This window comes from Dromaius novaehollandiae, chromosome 7 (genome assembly GCF_036370855.1).
Source record: "Dromaius novaehollandiae isolate bDroNov1 chromosome 7, bDroNov1.hap1, whole genome shotgun sequence".
NCBI lineage: Eukaryota > Metazoa > Chordata > Aves > Casuariiformes > Dromaiidae > Dromaius > Dromaius novaehollandiae.
Genome location: NC_088104.1, coordinates 14751649 through 14773409, shown reverse-complemented (window position 1 = coordinate 14773409; position 21761 = coordinate 14751649). Strand labels below are relative to the sequence as shown.

At 40.0% G+C, this 21761-nt stretch overlaps 1 protein-coding gene and 1 long non-coding RNA gene across 6 annotated transcripts in view; both read left to right on the top strand.

The window, feature by feature from the left end:
- EPB41L5 (erythrocyte membrane protein band 4.1 like 5) overlaps positions 1–5401 on the top strand; it is a 64496-nt gene extending 59095 nt beyond the window's left edge. For all 5 annotated transcript variants that reach the window (XM_026118409.2, XM_064514726.1, XM_064514725.1 and 2 more), the window contains one exon: positions 170–5401. In XM_026118409.2, the coding sequence (XP_025974194.1) occupies positions 170–227 (58 nt within the window). In that variant the 3' untranslated portion in view covers positions 228–5401. The remainder of the gene's footprint in view (positions 1–169) is intronic.
- Positions 5402–9260: 3859 nt separating this feature from the next.
- Positions 9261–21502, top strand: LOC135328844 (uncharacterized). Its single transcript, XR_010389944.1, has 3 exons — positions 9261–10413; positions 15367–15477; positions 19594–21502. It is a non-coding gene; the product is annotated as an uncharacterized LOC135328844 (long non-coding RNA).
- Positions 21503–21761: the final 259 nt, after the last annotated feature.

Here is a 21761-nt window from a genome sequence, read left to right as displayed (position 1 = left end):
GTCTTTGTATTGGTGGTCTTAAGTGGCAAAAAGAAAGCTATTATCACCCTTTGGAACAATACTCATCTCATAGTTTTATTCCTAGCAGTACCTTTTTCTTTTTTAAATCCCTTATAGCAGATCTTTTTGGAGGAGTGTATTTTACAGGGCCTCATTTTCTTCTTTTTAGCCCAGTAACTGAGGATGCTACAGTAAGGACGAAATGTTTACTCACCACTGAACTCTAGAGGAAGGAGCTTCTGCACTTCCCACCTTGTGAAAACTCAAACCTTCTAACATCTCCAAGAGAAGGACTTGCTTGGGATCAAGCTCTTGCTGAACTGGGAGTCAAACAGCCAGCTGTTTTGCTAGGATTCAGGAAGAGACTTTCACGTTGTATTGCAGTCCAACTGGAATTACAGCCTAACCCAGGATATAAAACCACCTGAAAGTTATCTTCTCCCTCAGGAGAGGTGAAATACCACACTGGAGCTAGTTCTGAACATAAGGAACAAAATCTAGTTTTGTTCCATTCAAACTAGGCTTAGTCTTTCTTTTACCCTGTGCTGCTTCATAAGTGTTAATGGAAAGTGTTCACTGTGATGTTAGCTAAGTAGTGTTTGAACACTGCATCCCAGGTCTTGATAGATTAATAACAAGAAGATTAGGAGACCTTGTAGGGCCACCTTGTGGCCGTACTATGTATGGTGTCTCACAGTAGTGATTTCCTATAGCCAAGATCATTTTCTTCTGTGTGATTATTCTGTTTCTTTTTGTTGTTGTTTTACCAGCACATGCATGCCTTTTTGGCCTTAAAACCCTATATAATCTTTGCGCCTCTTGTTACAGTACCTGGAAAGAATGAAAACCTAGTCTGTGAGTGACCAACTGCTTTGACTGGATTTGAGCTGCACTTTGCAACCAGGAGAAGGAAGACTAACCTGCCAAACAGCTTATAGCTTTCGCAGAGTACAGCAGAGGTCCCACATTTTGACCCTGCTGATTTCATTTCCTGTATGACTCAGATACGTGCATTTTAGTCTACAGATGTCTATTTAGTTTTGAATGCTGAAGCAGTGAAGGTATGAGTGCAGCTTACTTCAGGAACTGCTTGCTGGTTAATTTTGTTGTCGTTTAGGGCTAGAAAGGAAAGAACTTTTGTTTATTTTCATATTGTTTCCAGATGCAGTGCTTTGGGAATACTTGTCAGGTGTGTTAGTGGCATAGGGTACAACTAGATCAGTTCTTAACACCACCTCAAAACCAGAAGTCTCTTCTGATAGGTGTTTGTGGAACAAAGAGCAGAAAGAATAAGAGAAAAACAGGAAAAAAAGATGAAAAGTTTCCAAAAGCAATTCATTGCCTTCAGTAGTAGGAAGATAGAAGGGTAGGTGCACTTGCAAGAGCAGGCTCCACAGTGCTAGTGAAGGCTCTTTGGTGCTGAGGTGAAGTATAGGATATGATATGTACGGTTTGAAGAGCTCATTTGCATCCTGGGCAACGGGATCATTGTGTGGAAACATAAAGGTGATCCCATGGACCCCAGGGATACATTCTGTGAAAAATATCGATGCAGAGCCAAAGGAAGGAGAAATGTAGAAGCTCAGCAATGAATTCCACATCTCCTAACAGGGAAGTGCTGCAGATTGAACAACTGAGGTTGTCGCTTCTCAGGAAGAGGCTTGTACATACGACTGGGGTTGGAGGATGTTTTCTGCATAGCGCTGCTGTTTATAAATATTTATATACATGTGTTTCTTGGAAGCAATTTTAAATGTGAAAGTTAGTTCTCAAATGTGTATGCACAGCTTCATTCCCACACACCTGCTGTGTTTATGTTTCTCAGTGTAGACAGAGAGTCTACCAAACCACTCCAAAGAGTGGACCAAACCACTGTGGATTGTGTGAATCCACTGGTGTCCTGCTAGGCTTTCAGACTAGGGTGTGTCTCGGATGCTTTTACTGCTGCTTTTGTGCTCTTCTTTGCAAGATGTTGAGTGAGAATGTTAAGGACAAAACCACTCAACATTTACATAGCCCACTGCCACTCCTCAAAACCCCAGAGGCCTTAATAGAGAAACGTAGAAACCGTTGGGAGCTCTGAGGACTGACGTACCAAAATGACTCTCTGCAGACCATATTTGCAGCCATTGTCTCAAGAATCACGAGTGAAGATTGATGACAGGTGCTTCAGGTTCCCCCTCCTTACCCGATGTGTAATGGGGACACGCTCCCTGCTCACAGCACCGCTGACTAAGGGGAGCTGCTGTTCTGGACCCCAGGGGATTGTTTCTGCTCACCAGCCATTCAAGCTCTGTCATTGTTACTTCCAGTTGAGTATTGGCTTTTTTTATACTTTTAAGTCTGAGCCTTATTGCATATTAAAATGTAGAAGGTTCCTGATTCAAATATCAAATGTCTTAGTCTGGATTAATACAGTTGCCAGCAAAGTTCCCGCAGAAAAAGGGAAGCTATGGCTGCCACAGTATGCTTCCTGCACAAAGCCAGTACTGTGTGGGGAATCTTGGCATTTGCGATTGATCTGTTTGCTCAGCAGCTGAGCTGGCATTCGCCAGCTACATGTGTTGGTTTTGTAAATAGACAGAATGCAGTAGCATTTTCTTTAAGGCATGTTTGATATTTGACTCTTCCCATTGGGTTCAGGAGCTCTGTGAACTGTTATCGTGAATGTCTCCCAAAAGTAAAACAACACAAGTTTATAGTTTACAATATTGTGTGTTAAATACCATACTTAGATTCCTCCCCAGGAATCACACCCGGTAAATAACATGGCGATGAAAGTGTCCCACTAAAGTCTAAATGGTTCCAAGTAGCAAGCTGTTTACTGTGACTTGGGTGAGGGGCCATGTGCACATACAAACACATATAAAAGAGAATTCCAATTGCTTTCAAAGGGTAAGTTTTTACTCAGTTTTCAGAGGACTAATAGACTAATAATTGGAACTTTCTTTAAAAATTCAAACTTTCAAGAGTCAAATTGGGTACCTACTTATAATTTCTAGTAACATCAGAGAGTTGCAAATCCAGTATTTTCCAGTGGTGTCCTGGTAGTTGGGGCAAATATTCACTCCGTTTAATTCAGCACAGCTTATTTAGCTATTCCAAATAATTGCTTATAAATAGGGAGACAAGAGAGACCAAAACACCACAGTTATGTGATCTGAACAGACAGAGTTAGGTGTCTGAACATCCTATGGTTTTGCATCACTATTTTACTTATAACATTGTAGTTAAACCGCTGTATCATGACTGGCTAACAAGGCAGCATTACTTATCACCTTTATTTTAGCAAACAAATAGGAAAACTAGTTCCTGCGTTTAATGTTATGAAGTATCAGTTAATGCCTTTGTGCCACTGGGAAAAGGGGATTTTTTTTAACCTTGTGATATTATTGATTCATCAGATATAAGGTTCAGTCATCCTCTAAAAGGTTATTTTTTGGTATTTATTTATTTTAAGGGATTCATATATGAGACTTTTCCCTGTTGCATGAATCTAAAGTTGAGACATTGACAAGTCTGCCATCCACTTAGAAGCTTTGAAAGTTGAGAGAAATAAATAAATGCAGCTACATGTTGTGTTGCAGTCATTTGGAAAAAGCCAGCTCCCCCATTAAAAAAAAAAAAAAAAGTTGTTTTTTTCCTTACAAAGTTACCACCTACTGACTTACTGATGCATGTTCCAGTTTATATTTATTAACTTGCCTTACACCCTTTTGCTGTATGTGCCTATAATGCTGATCAGATGGGCAATTTTTAATTCCATAATTAAAAAATGATCATTTAATTAATAACAGAAAATTAGTTGGACACTTTGAAAGATTTTATATAAATCTTAACATTTATTTAAAAAAAACCCACAACTTAAAAACTGATTAACTGATAACTTGTGGATCTTGGATCTTAGAACTCCATTTCGGTCTCACCCATTTAGCCTAACAGTAAGAGACTGGAGAGTCTAAATATACTGAGTAAATGGTAAATACCTGCATCTTATAGCTACATGCTTTTGATATCAGAATTAAAATGCAGGAGTTTAGGACCTCTTACCACTTGAATTAAGGGAAGTTCTTCTTTAGTTCAGCAGTAATCGGGTTTAGTACTAGGTAAGTGAAACGGTATAAAATACTTAAATGATAATCAGTCATGGTTAATGTATTAGCTGGGATGTATCTAATTTTAAGCTTAAATTCCATGCATACTTTGTCAGAGCCAGACAGCTGTATAAAAGGTATGTTTTGGACAGTTTTCCGGACACAGAACTTTGGCAAGGAGAAAATTCGCTGCAGCAGAAAAGGAGCTCAGGTGAACAGTCCAGTTACATTGGAGTCTCTTTCCACAAACTCTTTTCAGCCCTGTGTCTGCAACTTGCTCATTCTTGTTTCCTGCAAGCAAAGCTGTACTATTAAGGTCAGCCTTTCCTTCACAAACAGCATGGGATACATTTTTCACATTGTGAACATGTTCTGACACAGCCCAAATCATCTACAGATTGAGTATTAGCGGCTCTGTCTCATGACCGGTTAGCATTTAAAGGTCAACTGTCTGGGCATGCGGAGGTGTTCATTAGTCTAGAAGGCTGTAGTAAAATGATATAGCAATTAGACATGGTTGCATCACAGCTTTCAAATGCAGCTGGACAATCATAACTTTTACCAAAAAAAAAAAAAAAAAAACATGCTAATGGCCTTTCAGTGATGCAGGTGTAATCCGTGTGTGTTTGGTCTGAATGTTAGCACTACAGAAGTAACTACAGCGCCTTTTGCACCACACTCAAATGGAAGTGGAATTAGTGTGATTTTATTAATTACACTGTCTTGTCACAGTATTAAGGAGGGAAATCCAAGCAATTGGAGTAGCCTGTCTGAGAGCCAGGATCCTTCATTTGGTGTCGTGTTTGACTTTGTGCATCTACAGGAACTGAGGAGTGAGTATTGCTCCACATATAGTAATGTCAGACTCTGCACAGCAGGGAGCTGCAAGATTTTCCTACAGAGTTCACCTCCGTTTTACTGTTTGGCTTGAGCACTTTGCTGCGCGCACACACACACACACACACTCCTCCACCTATAACTGGACAAACTTATTTTTAAAGTATGTAAGAATATTTTTTTAGCTAGATATTTTTTGTTAAAGTCACACTAACTACTGTATTTTTACCTTTTATATGTAAAGCTTGGCAGTAGCTCTCAATGTATAATTTATTTGTTTTTTATAAAGTGCACCCTCTTGCTTCTCTGTTTCACAACAGTAGTGGTGTATGAACTGCTTTAGGCACTGCACTGAGATCTGTATTGAAACTGTACATGGGAACAAGAAACTGTGATTTGTAGTCCACTCAAACCAATTTCGAAATGTTTATACTGTAGTTTTGTCTTAAATATACCACATCAACGCAAAAGTCTTGTAGAGTCATCTTTAAGCACTGCTTTTATAGGATGGCAAAGGTGTAAGAGCTGCGTAGGTTGGCCAAAACTTAGGAAGTGAGCATGCGTTTAGAGCCTGTGAGCGGCTGCACCTCTGGAATCAAAGCCAAAGATTTGGCAGAGAAACGCTTTGTCCCTGAGCGCTCACTGAGGATATAGTCACTGAATTGTTCTTCAAATCCATTTATAATTCACAAAACAATGAAACAAGTTTGGCTTAGATACTAGATATCTTAGACCTAGATATTAGATATTTGAGATATCTAATAGATATCTAAAATCTTAGCTATTTTTATTAAGTAAAACAAAAACTTATGTCTCGTTCACAATAATGTCTGTATATTAAAAGAAAATCCCTGTGCTATTCATGTATTTTAAGGCTCAGAAACAGTGAGTGGTAAATAAAGAAAACAAGTTTGTTGAGCTACTTAAGGCTGACAGATTTGTTCTCTTGTATGCATGATTTATGATACAACAGTACATCTCTTATCTTGGAACAGATTGCAGAAAAATGTTGCATCCTTTTGCTTTTATTTTATGGAGTGAATTGAGACTGAGTGTATCAAGTATATACAAATTTTGCTTTTTTCAGAAGTATTTTAAAGCAGCTAGCTTCAGTGGCAGCCCCCTTTTGTTTGTGTCCAGCCAAAAATGATGTGATGTGTTTTGTTTCTAAATAATTGCCGTTAGCTGGAGTAATTCCATTCATTATTTCATACAGGCCACCACAGAGCTTTCAGATGGCTGTAGCTTTTACTCACTAACTTGGGCCCAAGTTAAATTCTCATTACCTTCTGCCATTATGGAGATGTATTGAAGAACATCCACAAAGCCACTAGTGTTTCTCTGTAAAAAGGTGATTGCATCTGCTGATAACGTAACTGAGGGTTAAAAAAACAAGGAATGAAACCACTCAAGGTGTTCTGAAAGCGGTTAATATTAAAGTGTGGTTGATTGCTCCGAACTTTGAAACAGAAGTTGGCCCAGGAAAAGTAATACGGTGCTATGAGCCAAGATTGTGTGCCTTTGTGGCAGGTAATGTTTGTGGTTTGCTGGGACAGGACCTGACATGCAGGTCGTGCGGGCCCAAGAGGGACTGAGGTGCCAGCTGAGGAGCACTCCTGCCACTGAGTGGCTGTGGGATGCAGGCACGCTGAATTTCAACCCCCTTCTTTCCAGCCAGAGCTCACATTTGTTTTTAAAGACCTGGGAACATGCCAGCATGGGGATAAATTGCCTCCAATGGAGTCAGCAAGTCTTCTGGAAACACAGGTTCCCCCTTTCAGGATTGGAGCTCCCTTCTCCTCTGTAGTATTTTTGGGCCTGCTGCCATCCTCAAGCATGACAGCCGCAGTAGCCCTGACCCCATGTTTCTGCTGCCTCCAGTCACCTCTCCTCTTCCTCCTCGCTCCCATCGGGACGTCCAAGCACTAGCACTGCCGAGCTCCTGCACGCCTCCTGCAGCGAGGTCTGTGCAGGGGATGGGGGACGGTGGGCCCCCTGGGGCAGTCTGGCCTATTTGAGAGGTTCAGGATTTCTTAGGCGAAGAAACTGGAGATGTGCCCAGGGTGCTGGTGCAGCCACCTGACTTGGCTCACCGGCAGAGGCAAGGGGAGGGAAGGGGGAGATGGGCACAATCCGCATGCTGCTTCGCCCTCCCTGTGCCAAGCCATAGCCTTTGGGCTGGCTTGCGTCCTGCCAAGGTTGGCTCCAAGTAAATGTTAAAACCCTTCGTGGGGCTGCCAAAGGGAAGAGAGTTTGGGGGGGGGGGAGGACGAAAAGAATGGCAGAGGCTGGGTGGCATTTTCCTGGGGCTGCTGCACATCCCCAGGATACATGTGCATGCCAGGAGGCCTTCTCATTACTTGGAAGATCACTGGTTCATTATAGCCCTTTCCAGTTAAATTTCCTTCCCTCATCAATCCTAGATGAAAGTCCGTATGTTACAGTAGCTCGCTCTGGATAATGCCAAAAAAGTCATATCAGCCGGTACAAGAAAAACATGCTGCTGATTTGAGGTTGCTGTGGTCTGTGCGTGCTTAGCCCAATTGCTATATGAAGTTCCTTCCAAACGTACCTCCTCTAACTGGGCAATTCACAGTTCCCAAGGAGGAAAAATTCAAAGTCTGGGCAGCCCTGGAGGCTTGCTGAATTGCCACGAGATGACTGGTGCTTATGGGAGCATGCTCTTTATTCTGAAAGGTAAGTTCTCTGTTCATTTTGAAAATATAAATATGTAAGTTAAATTCCTGAAAGCAAGCACATGCTGATAGGAAATGTAGCAGGTCTTGTTTATATGACAACGTACTGTTCTCTCTGTTTCTAAACACAGGTCACTGAAGCTCCAAATAATCCTTAAGTAGCTCTTTGCAAACTTCTATAGTTTTCCTATTGAACTCTGTGACAGATACTTCTGACAAGATGATGAAACTACCTGTAAGTACTTTCCTCTCCACAGTTGAAATTCACTATAAAACTTCTGAAAACGAATTTATTTAAATAGTCAGAAGTCTTAAATAACACTCTTTCCATTAACCTCAAACATTAGCATCCCTTGTTACTGAAGGCTAAAGATCAATCAGGAGGCCAGAATCTTAGTATCTTATAATGAAAAATGCTTGAAACCCTGGATGACAAGTTTATCTTTCAAAAAAGCACCTTTCTTTAGCAAATTCAAATGGTGGTTGATTTTTGAACATAGAAGAACAAACCATAAATAAACTCCAGATTTACTTATTAATAGCAGACAGGCAGGGGTTTTAAGCTTTGACCTTTTTTATTTTTATTGGCATTGTATTTCCCTTAATGATGCAAGTTGCATATCAGCTGGTATTAAATCACGTAACTGAAACTCATGGGGTTCAGGGAAATAACATGACTCTGCACATGGCCTATCCACCTGCAAAATACTGAATGCCGACATGCTTACTTCAACGGAAATTAAGGGTGCTCTAAATTTTGCTGAACTCGATGACATGAAGCAAAACATGACTTGCATGTACATTACCTTGCAAGCCTCCTTCCTTGTCCTGCAGAGGAGTGATGTTAAGCAGAGATGTTTTTGTTTGATACGAAGGGGAAATGTGTAACAGATACTTTATACATATGTTAACAGAGGCAGACAGAGGTGGAAGAGCAAAAATCCCTTTGCAACTAAAATCTGAGTTATCAGTCAGAACAGCTTATGTTTTGTTCCACTTCTGTCCATCGTTCCTCTTTTTCCTTCAAAAAAAAGTTGAAGCTTTTTGATCGCGTGCTCAGTCATTAAACCAGGCACTCACTTTTTAACTATTACACTTTTCCAGGGTAATACACTTCCTCTGGTCCAGTGCAGCACATGTTTTCCAGTGGGGGGCTAATGGTTTTGCTTCCTTGGAGATAGCTGCAGTCCTTGAATACCTTCTGGATTTCACTTGCTAATTTGTCTGCTGGATTTTGTCTTTGTTCTCAGCAAACTAATGATGCAAATATGCAGTGCAAAGAATGCTCTTAGAAGCATACAAAATTTTAAAAATCTTAGAAAATGTTGCCATTGAGAATATGAATTCATCAAATCATCAATTTCCTTATAGCTAGACATGACCATATCATGCACGATCTTGATTTAAATACAGCTTTACAGGTGTATATCTGTGATTTTTCCCACTGCAAAATGAGCATGTTTTGCACCTCAGGTGGCAATTATGGAGCCAGCGCGGGGGGTTACTTAAAATTACGATTTTGCAGACAGTGTTGGCCACTAAGCTTTTAAAGGATATTAATTGGCCACAAGAAAAGTAACAAGAACAGTTGCAACAAGCTTCTCTCAGAAGCTGCAAAGATGTGATTTACATATATGCAAGTTTTTGTTCACATTGTAAAGATCTTTGTAATTTATGGCAAGCATGAGAAGGTTTAATTGTTCCCCAGGGTGCTGATGGGAAACTGAAGACAGTTACAAGCAATTGGTTCACCACCTACTGGAACATTGGTGGAAATTTCTCCTTTTGCTTTGCGATCAAACTGATTACAGGCTATCAAACTCTATTCACCAGAATGAGACTTTGGAGAGACTGGACAAGGGTTTACCCCCAGTGAGAAGCAGCACGTTGGTACCAGTAACTTCACCCATTGTAGTGACATGCTGATGGTCAGTTCCCTCCCTTTCTTCTCTAATCTTGGCAGCAGCAAAAGTCTCTTTTTCTGAAGAGACAGACAGACAGACTCGTCCTTTGACAAAATGCTTGTTGTTCTGTTTGGGTCTAGTTCTACCTCTGAAATGGTTTGAAACGCACAAAACCCAGGGGCTGCAATGGCAAGCTAAAGGTTTTCATTTCAATTGCACTGCTTTCCGTATTGCTGAACGCTTGGCACACAGGTTATTCACAGAAGTAATTGCAAAACGAGACGTGCCTCAAGATGGTCACCAGCTGGCAACGGTCTTTCTGTTTATTCTTCCAGTGACTGGGAAATGTATTAGAGAAATCTAAGGTAATTTAGAAACCAATACTAATTCCTAGGATGCAGTGATACATTTTAGGAGAAGAGTTCACCTTTGTAATATTACTGAACTTCTTCCATGTCTGTGTATGGAAATGGTACTTCCAGAGGTCACCATTAGGACTGGAATTTGAGATCCCTCCACCAAAAATCCACATGGAGTCTTTGAATGCTACTAATGAATGACCTACCACAGCAGGAGGTCCTTGGCCAAATATAAGAGAAAGCACCAGTTAAGAGGAGACCAGCGAGAACCATAACATTGATTGTAGCCTGTTCCTGACTGAAAAGAATGACCACTGAGCAGCTGCATTTGGACATCAAAATTATACTCCCAACAGCTGCATGAACATGTTGCCAACATCTACACCAAATAAAGCCAAAGGGAACAAACCTAAAGCCACGTCCAGTCTTGGGGAAGACAGCAGCTCTACATCTTCATCTGAACAATTCCTGCCATCATCAAAAGGGCAACATCTCTCTCTCTGCTTGCACACAATATCATGTGGTAAGACTAATTCTCTGGTTCTTTGTCAGTTTAGTGTAACAAATGGTATACTTTACTTTGTTCTGATACTGGACCAGCTGCTGCTTATAAAGTCCCACTTCCATAAGTCCTTCTGTTCACTCAGCCCCATCACTCCTTCAGAGGGGTACATGCCTGTATGATAAACCACTGCTGAATGACCACGCTGAGGTCCAGGAGCAGTATTGTAAGATGAAATGGAAACACGCAAACATTTTCTTGTATCTGAAAGCAAAATATTAATTTATAAATTACCAAATTTACCCTAGTATTTCAGAGTGGATTTATTTCAAGAAGGAAGCAACTGTTTATTCTGTTGGAGAATAAGGGGTTCTGCTCTGAGCTTATTATGGCATCAGTTAACAGCTTAAATTCTGACAATGAAAAAATGTATTAAAAATCAGTTTTGAAATGCACCCTTAATGAAAATGTCAGATGCTGTATGACAGATGCCATGGAAATGTTGTTTACAGAGCACTTTCTCCTACTGCATTGTTAATGTATTAACTCTGACACGGACAGATAGTTTTCTAGGTTTAAGAGGGAAAACCAGTCAGCAAAAACATTCCTTCATTAATGTCTATGCAGAATCTGCCTATGAAGGATAAGATAAACCCCTCATTTATCTCAAAACAGCTACTCCATGGCACCAGATAACAAAAGCTTTCCCTTTAGGAAGTTTCTGGGAATTACCTGGTTTGCAACTACCAGATTAGTCATAAATACGCTAATGAAACCATCTCCTGTTAGGTTTGGCTCCCCATGGTAAACTCTAGGTTTAAGGTTCAAAAGATGGCATTAATTGGCTGAAGTCAGGGAAGGGTCTCTGCTGCAATTTGAAGTTTTGCAGTAATCCTTGAAGAATTTAGTGAATAGAGAGCAAAACCTACTGGGTGATTTTCAGCTCTAAAACAGCCAAATACTGGAAAACGCTCCTGCAGTATAATACAGTCCAATTAGTTTCAGCTGGGTATTAATTTAATTGACAGAATTTGTAATTAAATACTGCCAAACAGAAGCCAAATCTAACTTGTAACATTTCTACTGATAAGAATTTTCTTAACAGAGCAATCCATCCTGCCCTGTAGCAATGATCATTTTACACTGATTGCACTGGGCACTGGATCAAAACCTGAAGAAGCTTTTTAACTTACTGAAATGGGAAGTCCAAAACTCTTGTGAAATGCCTCTGATGCCAAAGTATATCCCCCCTAGATGGGCATGCTGGAATGGTACACGACTGCACTGTGGCCTTTTCTGTTAGCTGGTGCCAAGCTCTAAAACAGTTTAATCATGAAACAAAAACCACTAACAGATAAAGCCGTATCAGTAGCAACATCTGTCTTGGGAATGTTCAGCTATTGCAAAGTAACGAAAACCCTTGCTTTGGGTTAAGTGAAACTTTAAAGGCAGGGAATAAAACCACCATTGAAGATGTGTTTTGATGCAAATACAAACCATTCTCAAATCTAAGCAACCCTCCCTTTTTCATCCCACCATAAGACCGTGTACCTGCAGCCTCCCTCTCTCTCTCTGTACTTGCAGCAGTTGTGCTGCTTGCACAACTACCACAAGGCACCGGATGGACCCCTTTCAGTTCCAGGATGTGTTATGGATGTATTGGGCAGCTCTTGGGAGGATAACAGGGAGATTTAGCGCCTTCCCAAGCTAACGAAACTCCAGTCCCAATACTAACGCTCGCTCCTGTTGCCTGGCTCGGATTTGCCCCGCCACAAGTCCTAGCCTTGGCCCAGGCCCTCAGCAGGAACCAGGTGGTTCCCACCGTGTCTGCAGCGGTTCTCGGCAAGCGCTGCTGGGACTCGTAGACGTGGGGAGGCCCAGGTAAAGCTGAAACAAAAAGGCGAAATATAAAGTGAGTGGATATTTTTCTCTGATAGCCCAACTGTTGGGAGGGATGGGAGCCAAGACCTCCTCTCTGTGTTCAGTTTAAGGTAATTAGAAGAAACCATTTATCCCTATATGTAAGAAGGAATTGATGCATAAATCCATCAAAAGTGGATGCCCATGGCAATGCTTTGGCAGAAATTGGATTACGTAGATCACGGTATTTCCACAGGAAGAATATAACAAATCAAACTTGGGTGGGACATCAAGAATGCCATCAGGGAGGCAGGGACAAGGAAGGCACCAGTCTCGGGCAACGTGGCCTGAGATGGCACCACGGCTCCAGCAATATGGCCCCAAAGTAAAGTAGAAGAAGGCAACACTAGGGCTAAATACAGACTGAGAAGCTGGTAAGCAAGTAACTGCCACCTCTTTGTCTCTTCCTGTATTTAGGGAAATGCAACTTCATTGTTGTAAATTAAATTTCATTAAATATATAACACCATTTTTTACAAACGACCCTGCAGTCCCAAACATTCCCTTGACTCCTCTACCAGCCACAAGTAACCGCAGTAGTAACTGTATCAAATCTTAACAATTTTTTTCTGCAATTTCATCCTAACTGTATTATCACAGTATGAACTTTATATAATAAAAAATGAATGATTTTTTACATGTAGTGATATAAAACCAATCTTGTAAGACCAAGACGTAAGCGTTTACACTGGGGTTTTCATTTAAAAGTGGCAATATCTTGGTGAGCGAAGAAATGAAAAATGCAGCACTTCACATTTCAAAATTGATTAGTGCTACTGTCAATTTGTTTTCACAACCCTAGCTTTAAAAGCACAGACTTCACGTGTGGTTGCAATGTACCATTTAAAATTAGCTTTCTTGATAAGAATTTCAGACAGAGAGACAGAGCAGAGTTGAGGTCTAGGACTTCGATTCCTAGATAGGGCTTAAAAATTCAAAGCAGTATTTTAAACCCCTGTTTTAAAGAAGGGATAAACCTTAGTTATTGAAAGCACAAAGAAATAAAGTATACTTTATAGCCACATGTCTCCGAAGAGATTAGATTGGAACTGTTTGGGGGAACATATTTCAAAGCAATCTGTTTAATCAACAAAGCAACAGGCATTTGATTCACACATTCCCCACTTCCTGGCTCCGTACCGCAGTCTCTGCTGGTACATTGCAGCACTCTGTCCATCTTGCAGAAGCGAGGGGATTGTTTTAATGAAGCGCAGTTTATATCCCAGACCACAAGAGGACACTCCTCCGACATTAATTTTTAAAATTACAGATCTAATTTTCAAGTACGTGTCATCCTGGTGTTTTCCACTGACAAGGATGAAGAAATCTGCTTCACACTAGCATAGCAGCACCGGGGGACTGAAAAGTGACATAATTTAATAGTTTCTCTGTAACCTGTATCTGAGGTCGAATCACCGAGATACCATACTGTATTTCCTGTTTCCTAAGTCTAAATTTCACCAGGCAGAAATAATCAGGGATTTTCAACATTTTCTGGACTCGTAGAATCCCCAGATTTTCCAGTGGAGGTATGGCTCCTTCTATAACGAATTTAAACTTTAGGACAACAACCTATTTTTTGTTCCTTTTCACAGATACTTTAAAAGTAGTCCTCAGACAATAGGTCAAAAATCACTGATTTCTATGTGCACCACCATGAACTAGTGGAAATATTAGACACCGAATGAGGGGGAGAGGGAGGGAGAAATGCAAGCCGACATTTGTAAAAGTTCTGTTTATTAGCAAATACTTTAAATAATGATAGTGAAAAAACTAGAATCACAATGACTTTTGAATGACTCATTCACAATTTTCACTGATGAATACTGTAATAAGGTACTTTCTCTTGTGAAAAATATTTGCTACAGGAGCTTCTGTCTGAGCATCTCTCTTTTTACAGGCAGGTGAGTATTTCCATCTGACAAATAGTGGAAAACAGTGAAAGGACAATAAAACACCCTACTGGTTCAAGATTACATAGTGAAGTAGCAAAAGATGCTAGGAAACTTTAAGTTTGGTCTTGCCACAAGATTGATGAGCTCAAAAAAAAAAATCTCAGTGTGAATCTCCCTCTCTTATATTAAAATATCGTAAACAGCCATTATTACACACAGTATTTCCCAAGGGACAATATATAAAATGTATGACATTACTATTAAATTGAAATTTTGCACTGCATTTATTAGAATTAAAACAAGCTTCAGAGATCTAAAATGTGGGTTATTAAGAAAAAAAGCTTGTGTTAAGAAATGCTGCCGTTCATTTCTCACCTTTTTATTTAACTATACTTGGGGTTTTTTTGTTTGTTTGTTTCATCACTGTTGCTGGCAGCTTAGGTATTTCTTTGGTAAAAGTGCAAAATGAGGTCTAGTTCACTGATTTATGTTCCTTTATAATGAACCAAAAGTTTGATATGAAAAAGTAAAAATGTATGTAACTTTAAACCCCCCCCCCAACCCTTTAAATATTGTATTTAATACTTAATTATTGTTCTTTATGGTAAAATAGTAAAGTTCGGGGGGGAGGGGGAAAGGAATGGAAATGCTGAGACCTTAAAATACATAAAACATTTCTACAAAATACTTTCTAATTAAAAGAAGAGCAGACTTTCTGATAGCTTAATAGCCGAATTTTATGGCAAAAGTCTGCTTCCAGTTTTGCACATGTGACTTCTGGTAAAGCTTCGGGAAGGCTGTGTTGTGAGCCACAGAGAGCTGTTTGGTTCTAACTTGTTGTTAGTAGCTATGGAGTGGGAGCGTCCCATGGAAGATGGTGGCTTCTGTGTGTCCTACCAATGTGCTCTATCCAGAGAGGGGTCTTTGCTCATGTGAAAGCAGAATCCACCATTGCACCAAAAATATACAGGGTGCCCTGCAAAATGCGTGAGTATTTGTTTGTAGCCTATAGGTAGGCGTGTAGCATAAGAGTAATTCTGAAATGAAAAGGCTGCTATCACCTAAATATAATTAACAAAAATGCATATAGTGATCTGTTAATTCAGAAGGTAATTACAGGAAGCTACTGATTTTTAATCACGTCTTTAAACTCTCCCAGTAGGAAACCCCGATGAACGTTGTACTGTTTAATGGAGACAGCATTGCAGAAGAAGTCACTTCCTAGGCAATGTGCGACAGCTTGAAGAATGCAGATTCAGGGATCTCAGAGGTAATATTAGATTACGTATATTTATGGGAGGAGGATTTCATTGCATTGCAACTCCTGATATCCTAAAATCTGTTCTCTCCTTGTGAGTAATGCTACAATTCTTGTTTGCCTTCACTCTCCTATCCCTCTTCTATGTAAACTTGTTCCTGAATGCTTTTCTACTGTAGCTTGTCATGGAAATGAATTCAGAGCAACTCTCACAACTATCTAACTAAATCAGAGAATGTGCTGCCGAGGTCTTTATTTCGTGTTACTAGTATTTATTGAGAACTGACTGAGGAAATCAAGGAGCTGCCCACAGTTGCAAAGCTAAAAGGCTATTCCTTTATCCAGAAGGAGTCCAAAACATTTTACAGCAACATCCAGAATTGCACTGATGTAATGGTCTTTTCTGGGGAATGGCATTTCGCTGCATATAAATATAAGGCATTTTATTTTGCTGTACAATAGGAAAAGAAAAGTTGGGATCTGGACAGTTTAAGTCTTGGTCTACTACCTTATAAGCTACTAGTGAACATTCTTCAAGTTTTTCTGGACCATCTCTAGGGAAATCCAGCATTTCGCATTCATTTCCCACTATAAACCAAAGTTTACCAAAGAAAACAAGGCTCAGTCTTTCTTCACTGTAACCTGTACTTGAAACAAAATTGGGAAAGAGTGAATAGACAGATGGAAGTGATGCATAAGTACTTTTCCAGAATGTATTTAGGCTTGCAGCTGCAAAACAGCTGAAACTAGCATGTATCTGGAAAAAATCAGCATCTACCTTAACTTGCCACAAGGTGCCACTATATTCTGTGAAGTCAGAAGTAGCAGGCACAACGCTCGCCTATGAATCCTCTCTAAAATACATCATGGCCAGTGTTTGGAGGTAGCTTATTTTATGAAGTACCAGAAAAGTCATCATTGGGCCAAATTCTGGGGTTTGTGTTTGGTAGGTGTCTGAGGTGACAAATGTCTAATGTGAATAAAGACTCCTAATTCCAAGATTGTTGAAGTGAAAACCAGATTCCAGTCTTACTAGTGAGGGTCTAGGACAGAAGTAGATAGGTGACAATCTGTCAGTATTGACAGGCTATTAACGCTTAACCTACTGCAAAGCAATGCCTGCTCTTTGGCAATTATGGTTCTCTACACACTTATTTTACTATTTTAAGTACACAAATATTTAGTATCCTAATGGATAAAGTTATATATATTTTAGGTCAACGTAATAAAGGTTTAGCAAATCCATTCTTTTGATTCGAGACTACTTTAGGTTTGTGATAAACCTAAACTATTGCTACTTAGCCCAATTACTCTTAATTAAAAAAACAGATATAGCGAATTTGGCCTGGATGTACAGCAATAAATCCATTTACATCCACAGAGAAATTGAATTACCTCTGTTGCTCACAGCCTTCATGGACAAAGAAGTGGCAAGGCTCAAAATTTTTCCTGCATGTGTTCCAAAACGGGATGGCAGTAATAAAGCTTTTACAAAGCCTGTTAATTTTATGTCAGCAAGCAGCCATGTAGGCAGGCACTGGGGCCATTCATCAACGTCCAGCTTACTGCACCAAGTTCTTCAGCTTGTGCATGTGGAGTATGTTTCTCAAAGTAGCCACTGTACAGTATAAAAAGGCAGTTTTCTTCTAAGAGATGCCTTATATTAAAAGTTCCAGTTTCCCAGGTAAATTGGTAAGGACACTGCATAAAAGCAGCAATGCAGTACTACTGCTGCCTGATCAGAAACCACTGCCAGGGGAAGGATGAAGTCTGAACTGTTTCCTGCAAATGGCGATTTAAGCTTGAACAGAATAGGGCCAGAACAGTTATTTAGAAAGTACAGCAATGATCAGTTTAGATAACAAGAAGGCCTCTTCCTTAGATTTGCATCTGGGTATTTTTATTATATGCATTGCCACGTAACTTATGACATATGAACTGTGCCTTGAAGTTCACCATGTAAAATTATATGTAGCCATATATATGTCAGTGAAGGTCTGCATAAGCACTGTTCACCCTGTGTATATCTGATTACCAAAGGGGTATGTACAGAGAGAATCTACAAAGTATCTAGATCTCTATCAAAAGGTGCCATTTGTTTTAAAAAGAGAAGACTGATGTTGGGTTGGATTCAATGATGAACAAACAGTTAACTACACAATAAAAACATGAATTTAAGAGGTTCCTGTAAAACCAGTTTTCTGTGTCCATAAACATGCTGGGTAATAGTGGCCAACTGCATAATCCTTTGTTTAATCATTTTTCTATGTATTTCTATACTATGCCTTCCTTTCTATTTTTCTCTCAAAATCTTGCACATCTTCTGGTTCACTACTGCACTGGAACCGACATTTTTGTTTCCAGACGTTCTCACTGCTCCATCTCTGAGCCAACATCCCTTGTTCGGAGGGGTGACACATGAAGCAGCACAAACACATGCTCCCTCTTCAAATGTTTTCTGCTATGTTCAACGGTTCCCTTGTTTTTGAAAGCCTGGATTGCCTCCAGGAAGCTTCTGGAGCCCTCATGAGTGTTTGCTCCTTCCCTCCGCTCCTGCACAGCAAGGCTCCTCTTTGTCCCTGCACACGGTCTGCCCCGGCGCGGTCCTAGCAGACGAACCCTGGCAGCTCAGCCGCAACGTTACTGCCCCAGTTTGCTCTGTGCTGGTCCCTGCAGTGAAGGCAAGGGGCATATCTGAACTGCAGTCACGCCAGTTTGCAGCCCGGTGCATTGTGTATCCTTCACCTCACTGTGGCCGCTGGGGTAGGAGGTATTCATCAGCTAGCAGCAATGTAAAATTTGGAGGAAAAAGGCAGTAACATCTTAAATTACCATTTAAGTGGGTAGCTTACCTGGATGGAGATGGAGGTGCAGAGTCTAGAGCTGACTCTGCAGAGCTAGCTCAGGTGTTGACTCAGTCACAGCACTCACCAAATGCTGCTCCAAAGGCTAATTCACGGCCAGAATAGGAGATTTCATTGCCTGCAGCAAGGAGTCCAACCTAAGAAACTATCCAGACATGGCTCTGCGTGTTTTCTAACACTCAGATGTCAGGAGACCTTATTAATTCAGCTAAGATCCAATTTGGGGCCAGCACTCTCCAGACTGATAATCCTCCTCTGCTGTTAGAAAGTGCAGACGCTGATGGACACTGAACTTCCTCTTTAAAATCAGCTTTAAAATCAGCTTGACTCCATCAAGCTTGTGCTGAGCTGGTGACAAAAAGCCCAGCTGACCACAGGCCAGTACCATGGGTGGTATGAAGGGTTTTTTGTAGCATGGGTATTATCCCAAATCCTTCCATTTTCTGGGGTGCCACCACTGCTACTACCCTAAAGATACCAAGTGAACTGTACTCCAGCATTTCTTTGATATTTCTGACCTCTCTCTGTCAGTTAAATATTAAGAAGTTTAGGACACAGTCTATATAAAATGTGAAGCGTATACGCTGATTCCTGAAATCATAATAGCCACAGTGAGATACTTGAGATATTAAATGTTCTACTTGCAAAATGTAAAAGCCTGTATTTTTGGTATACTTGAAATTTGTACTTATCACTATTTATTTTCATTGTCAGGAATTGAGCCTGGGAAGTGTTTGCAGGATGAATCCTTGCTGCATCCATATCTTTAGGTGTTCACAGAGGAGTCCAGCGGGAGTTGCACATAATTCAGGGAAATACAAAGATTATAATAAAAACGAGCTACAGAAGACAGCTATGGCATATTACATTTGAAATACATATATCTTATTTCATTTACCAGATTCCTCATATTGCAAACTCCAGTATTATACTGGAGGATGCAATTTATCATCCAATCTATCTTTAAAATTTACCATTTGTAGGACTGGAATAGATTCGACGATAGCATGCTAACGATTCTCTTTATAAGACCATAGCATATTCTGGTGGCACTAGCTATTCAGTTTGTATTAATCTTTTTTGATACACATACTGGCACTGTAAGATGCAGGGGTACGAGCAGGTATGCAGCAGCGACACGTTCTGTGCACGTAAATCCCCAAAGCCGCTGCAAAGGAAAAAGGCTGAAGCCATGAAATACGGATTCTCTCCCTAACTCTGCCAAGCCGCAGCATAACTGTAGCCAATTCCTCTTATTTTTTAGCTCCTTCCACAGTTAAATGAGGACAAAACCACCTCCTTAGTCAAGCACTTGAAATCTGCTGATGCAGCGCTACGTGAGAGTGCCACGGTATTATTGCTACTACCGATAGGATTTAATGTGAAAAAAAAGACGATGATCGGTCTCCCTATCTACTGCCATCTTTACAAGGGTAAAATGGGCTTGTGCCCATAAGTTCTTTCATTTTTCCCAGGTATAAAACTGTTTATTCTTCTTCCTACAAACCTTGCCTCCTTTACTACAAACGTTTGGAGAACATGCAGGCCCTGACTTCGTGTAGTGGGTTATCTACAAAATCCTGTGCACCTGTTTGTCTCAGCTACCCCGTTTGAACTCCGTGCGAGCAAGGCAGGCGTGACGTGATAGCAAAAGGCCAGTGTGGGATGAAGTGAACTTCCACTCACAGCTTTTGGGCAGCCCCTGACCCTTGCGAATCATGACCATTCACGCTCTCCGCATAAAGCACTCTCGGAGACAGACCTACAGTCACCAAATACATTGGTTAACAAATTGCTTCATTCCACGGTTTAGAAAAAAGCACATGCAGTGTTAACAGTCTCGAGTCTTGCCTTTCAGCATTGGTCTTTTAAATTACAAACTTGACTCCTAGACCGCTTTTGTGCCGAGCCAGACTCACCAAAGTTCATTCACTGCCTACCTTATCAGTCCTGTTTCCAAAGAAAAACTGCTACTCTTCCAAAGACTGATGTCACCAAGCAGTATTCGCAGTGTAACAAAATACTGACCTCAGCTTCAACTTGGTACAATTAATTATCCAACAGGAAGCTCTAACTTCAGCATAATTTCCCCTCCAAAAAACCCGAAAAAGAAAACTCGGTACTTTTTCTACCAACTTTTCCAAAACAGCTGTAACACTCAGAAAAATGGCTGCTGCTCTGCAAACTCTTCTGCCATTTCACTCTAAAAATAACTGCCATGCAATCAATCCCAATTGTTAAGCGGCTTGAGGATGTGCACGAAGAGGACCTAAAAAGCTGTAATTAGCAGGGTAACTATAGCGCAGAATGCTTATCAATTAATGGTGCCACACTACTGTTTCATAATAAAAATAATTCAGGAAATGTAGAAAGACAGAAATTACTTCAGGAAATGTAGTTTATATGCTCGTTATATCATTATTTATATTTTTATTAAACATGGTTTATCAAGCAAAAGATTTACTTATTTAAAATGTTGCTTAAATGGGTATTTATTAAAGCCTTTTTTTCTACCTAGGTCTCTTGATTCCTTTCCATCTGTTTTCAATATACTCAGTAAAGTTTCAGATTTAAGATGATCAAGCCTTTGGAAATATAATGAGATATGAAATCACCCCTATTGAAAAAAAAAAAAGTAGGAAATCTTTTTTGGGGGAGGGGGTATTAATGACCCACAGTCTTCTAAGCTCAGCCCTTGGCCCTTTCTGTGCAGAATGCTGAATTTCCATATTAGCAACTTGATGTTTTAGTGACACTTTGTTTTTCCTTTTGCAGATTAATATTATTGATATCTTCTCTTTTTATAATTTTTCTACTTATTCTAGAAATTTTGGCCCAGAAAAGCACTATTCTGTCTCTATTACAAAATATGTTCTTAAGTAGTAATAAATATAAAAATTTATTAGAAGAAGAAGTAGAAATATATCTAGTTGTATTTTCTATGTGCTAGGTATATTTCTCTTTTTTAAGTAAGCAAATATATTTTGGTTTGGTGTAACACAGTAAATATTCCACCTTTTTCCTAAATATGGTGGAGGTGGTGCTTTCTGGAAAAAAGAAATTACATACTTAAAACATTTCTGGGAATGTTACAGTCTTGGTTCTAATCTAGTATATTAATCAGGAAATGATCTTTGCCAGTCTATAGAAACAAATCTTATTGTACAGGCAATCCCCTCCCCCCCATACACACTATCTTACTTTCATGTTCTTTTCTTAATAAATTAAAATTTCAGAGTCTTTTTCTTTTTTTTCTTGAGGAAGTAGGACTTTTTATACTTAAAAGATAGAATATATAGTTTGAGTAGTCAAGCTCAAAGTGTGTTTAACTGTTACAAAGATCCCTTACTCGGTCTTTTTGAAATGCTGTTTTAACCAATTCTCTGTTCACTTGGAAGGCCTCCCCAGGAAATCTGTTAATTATGATCTCCA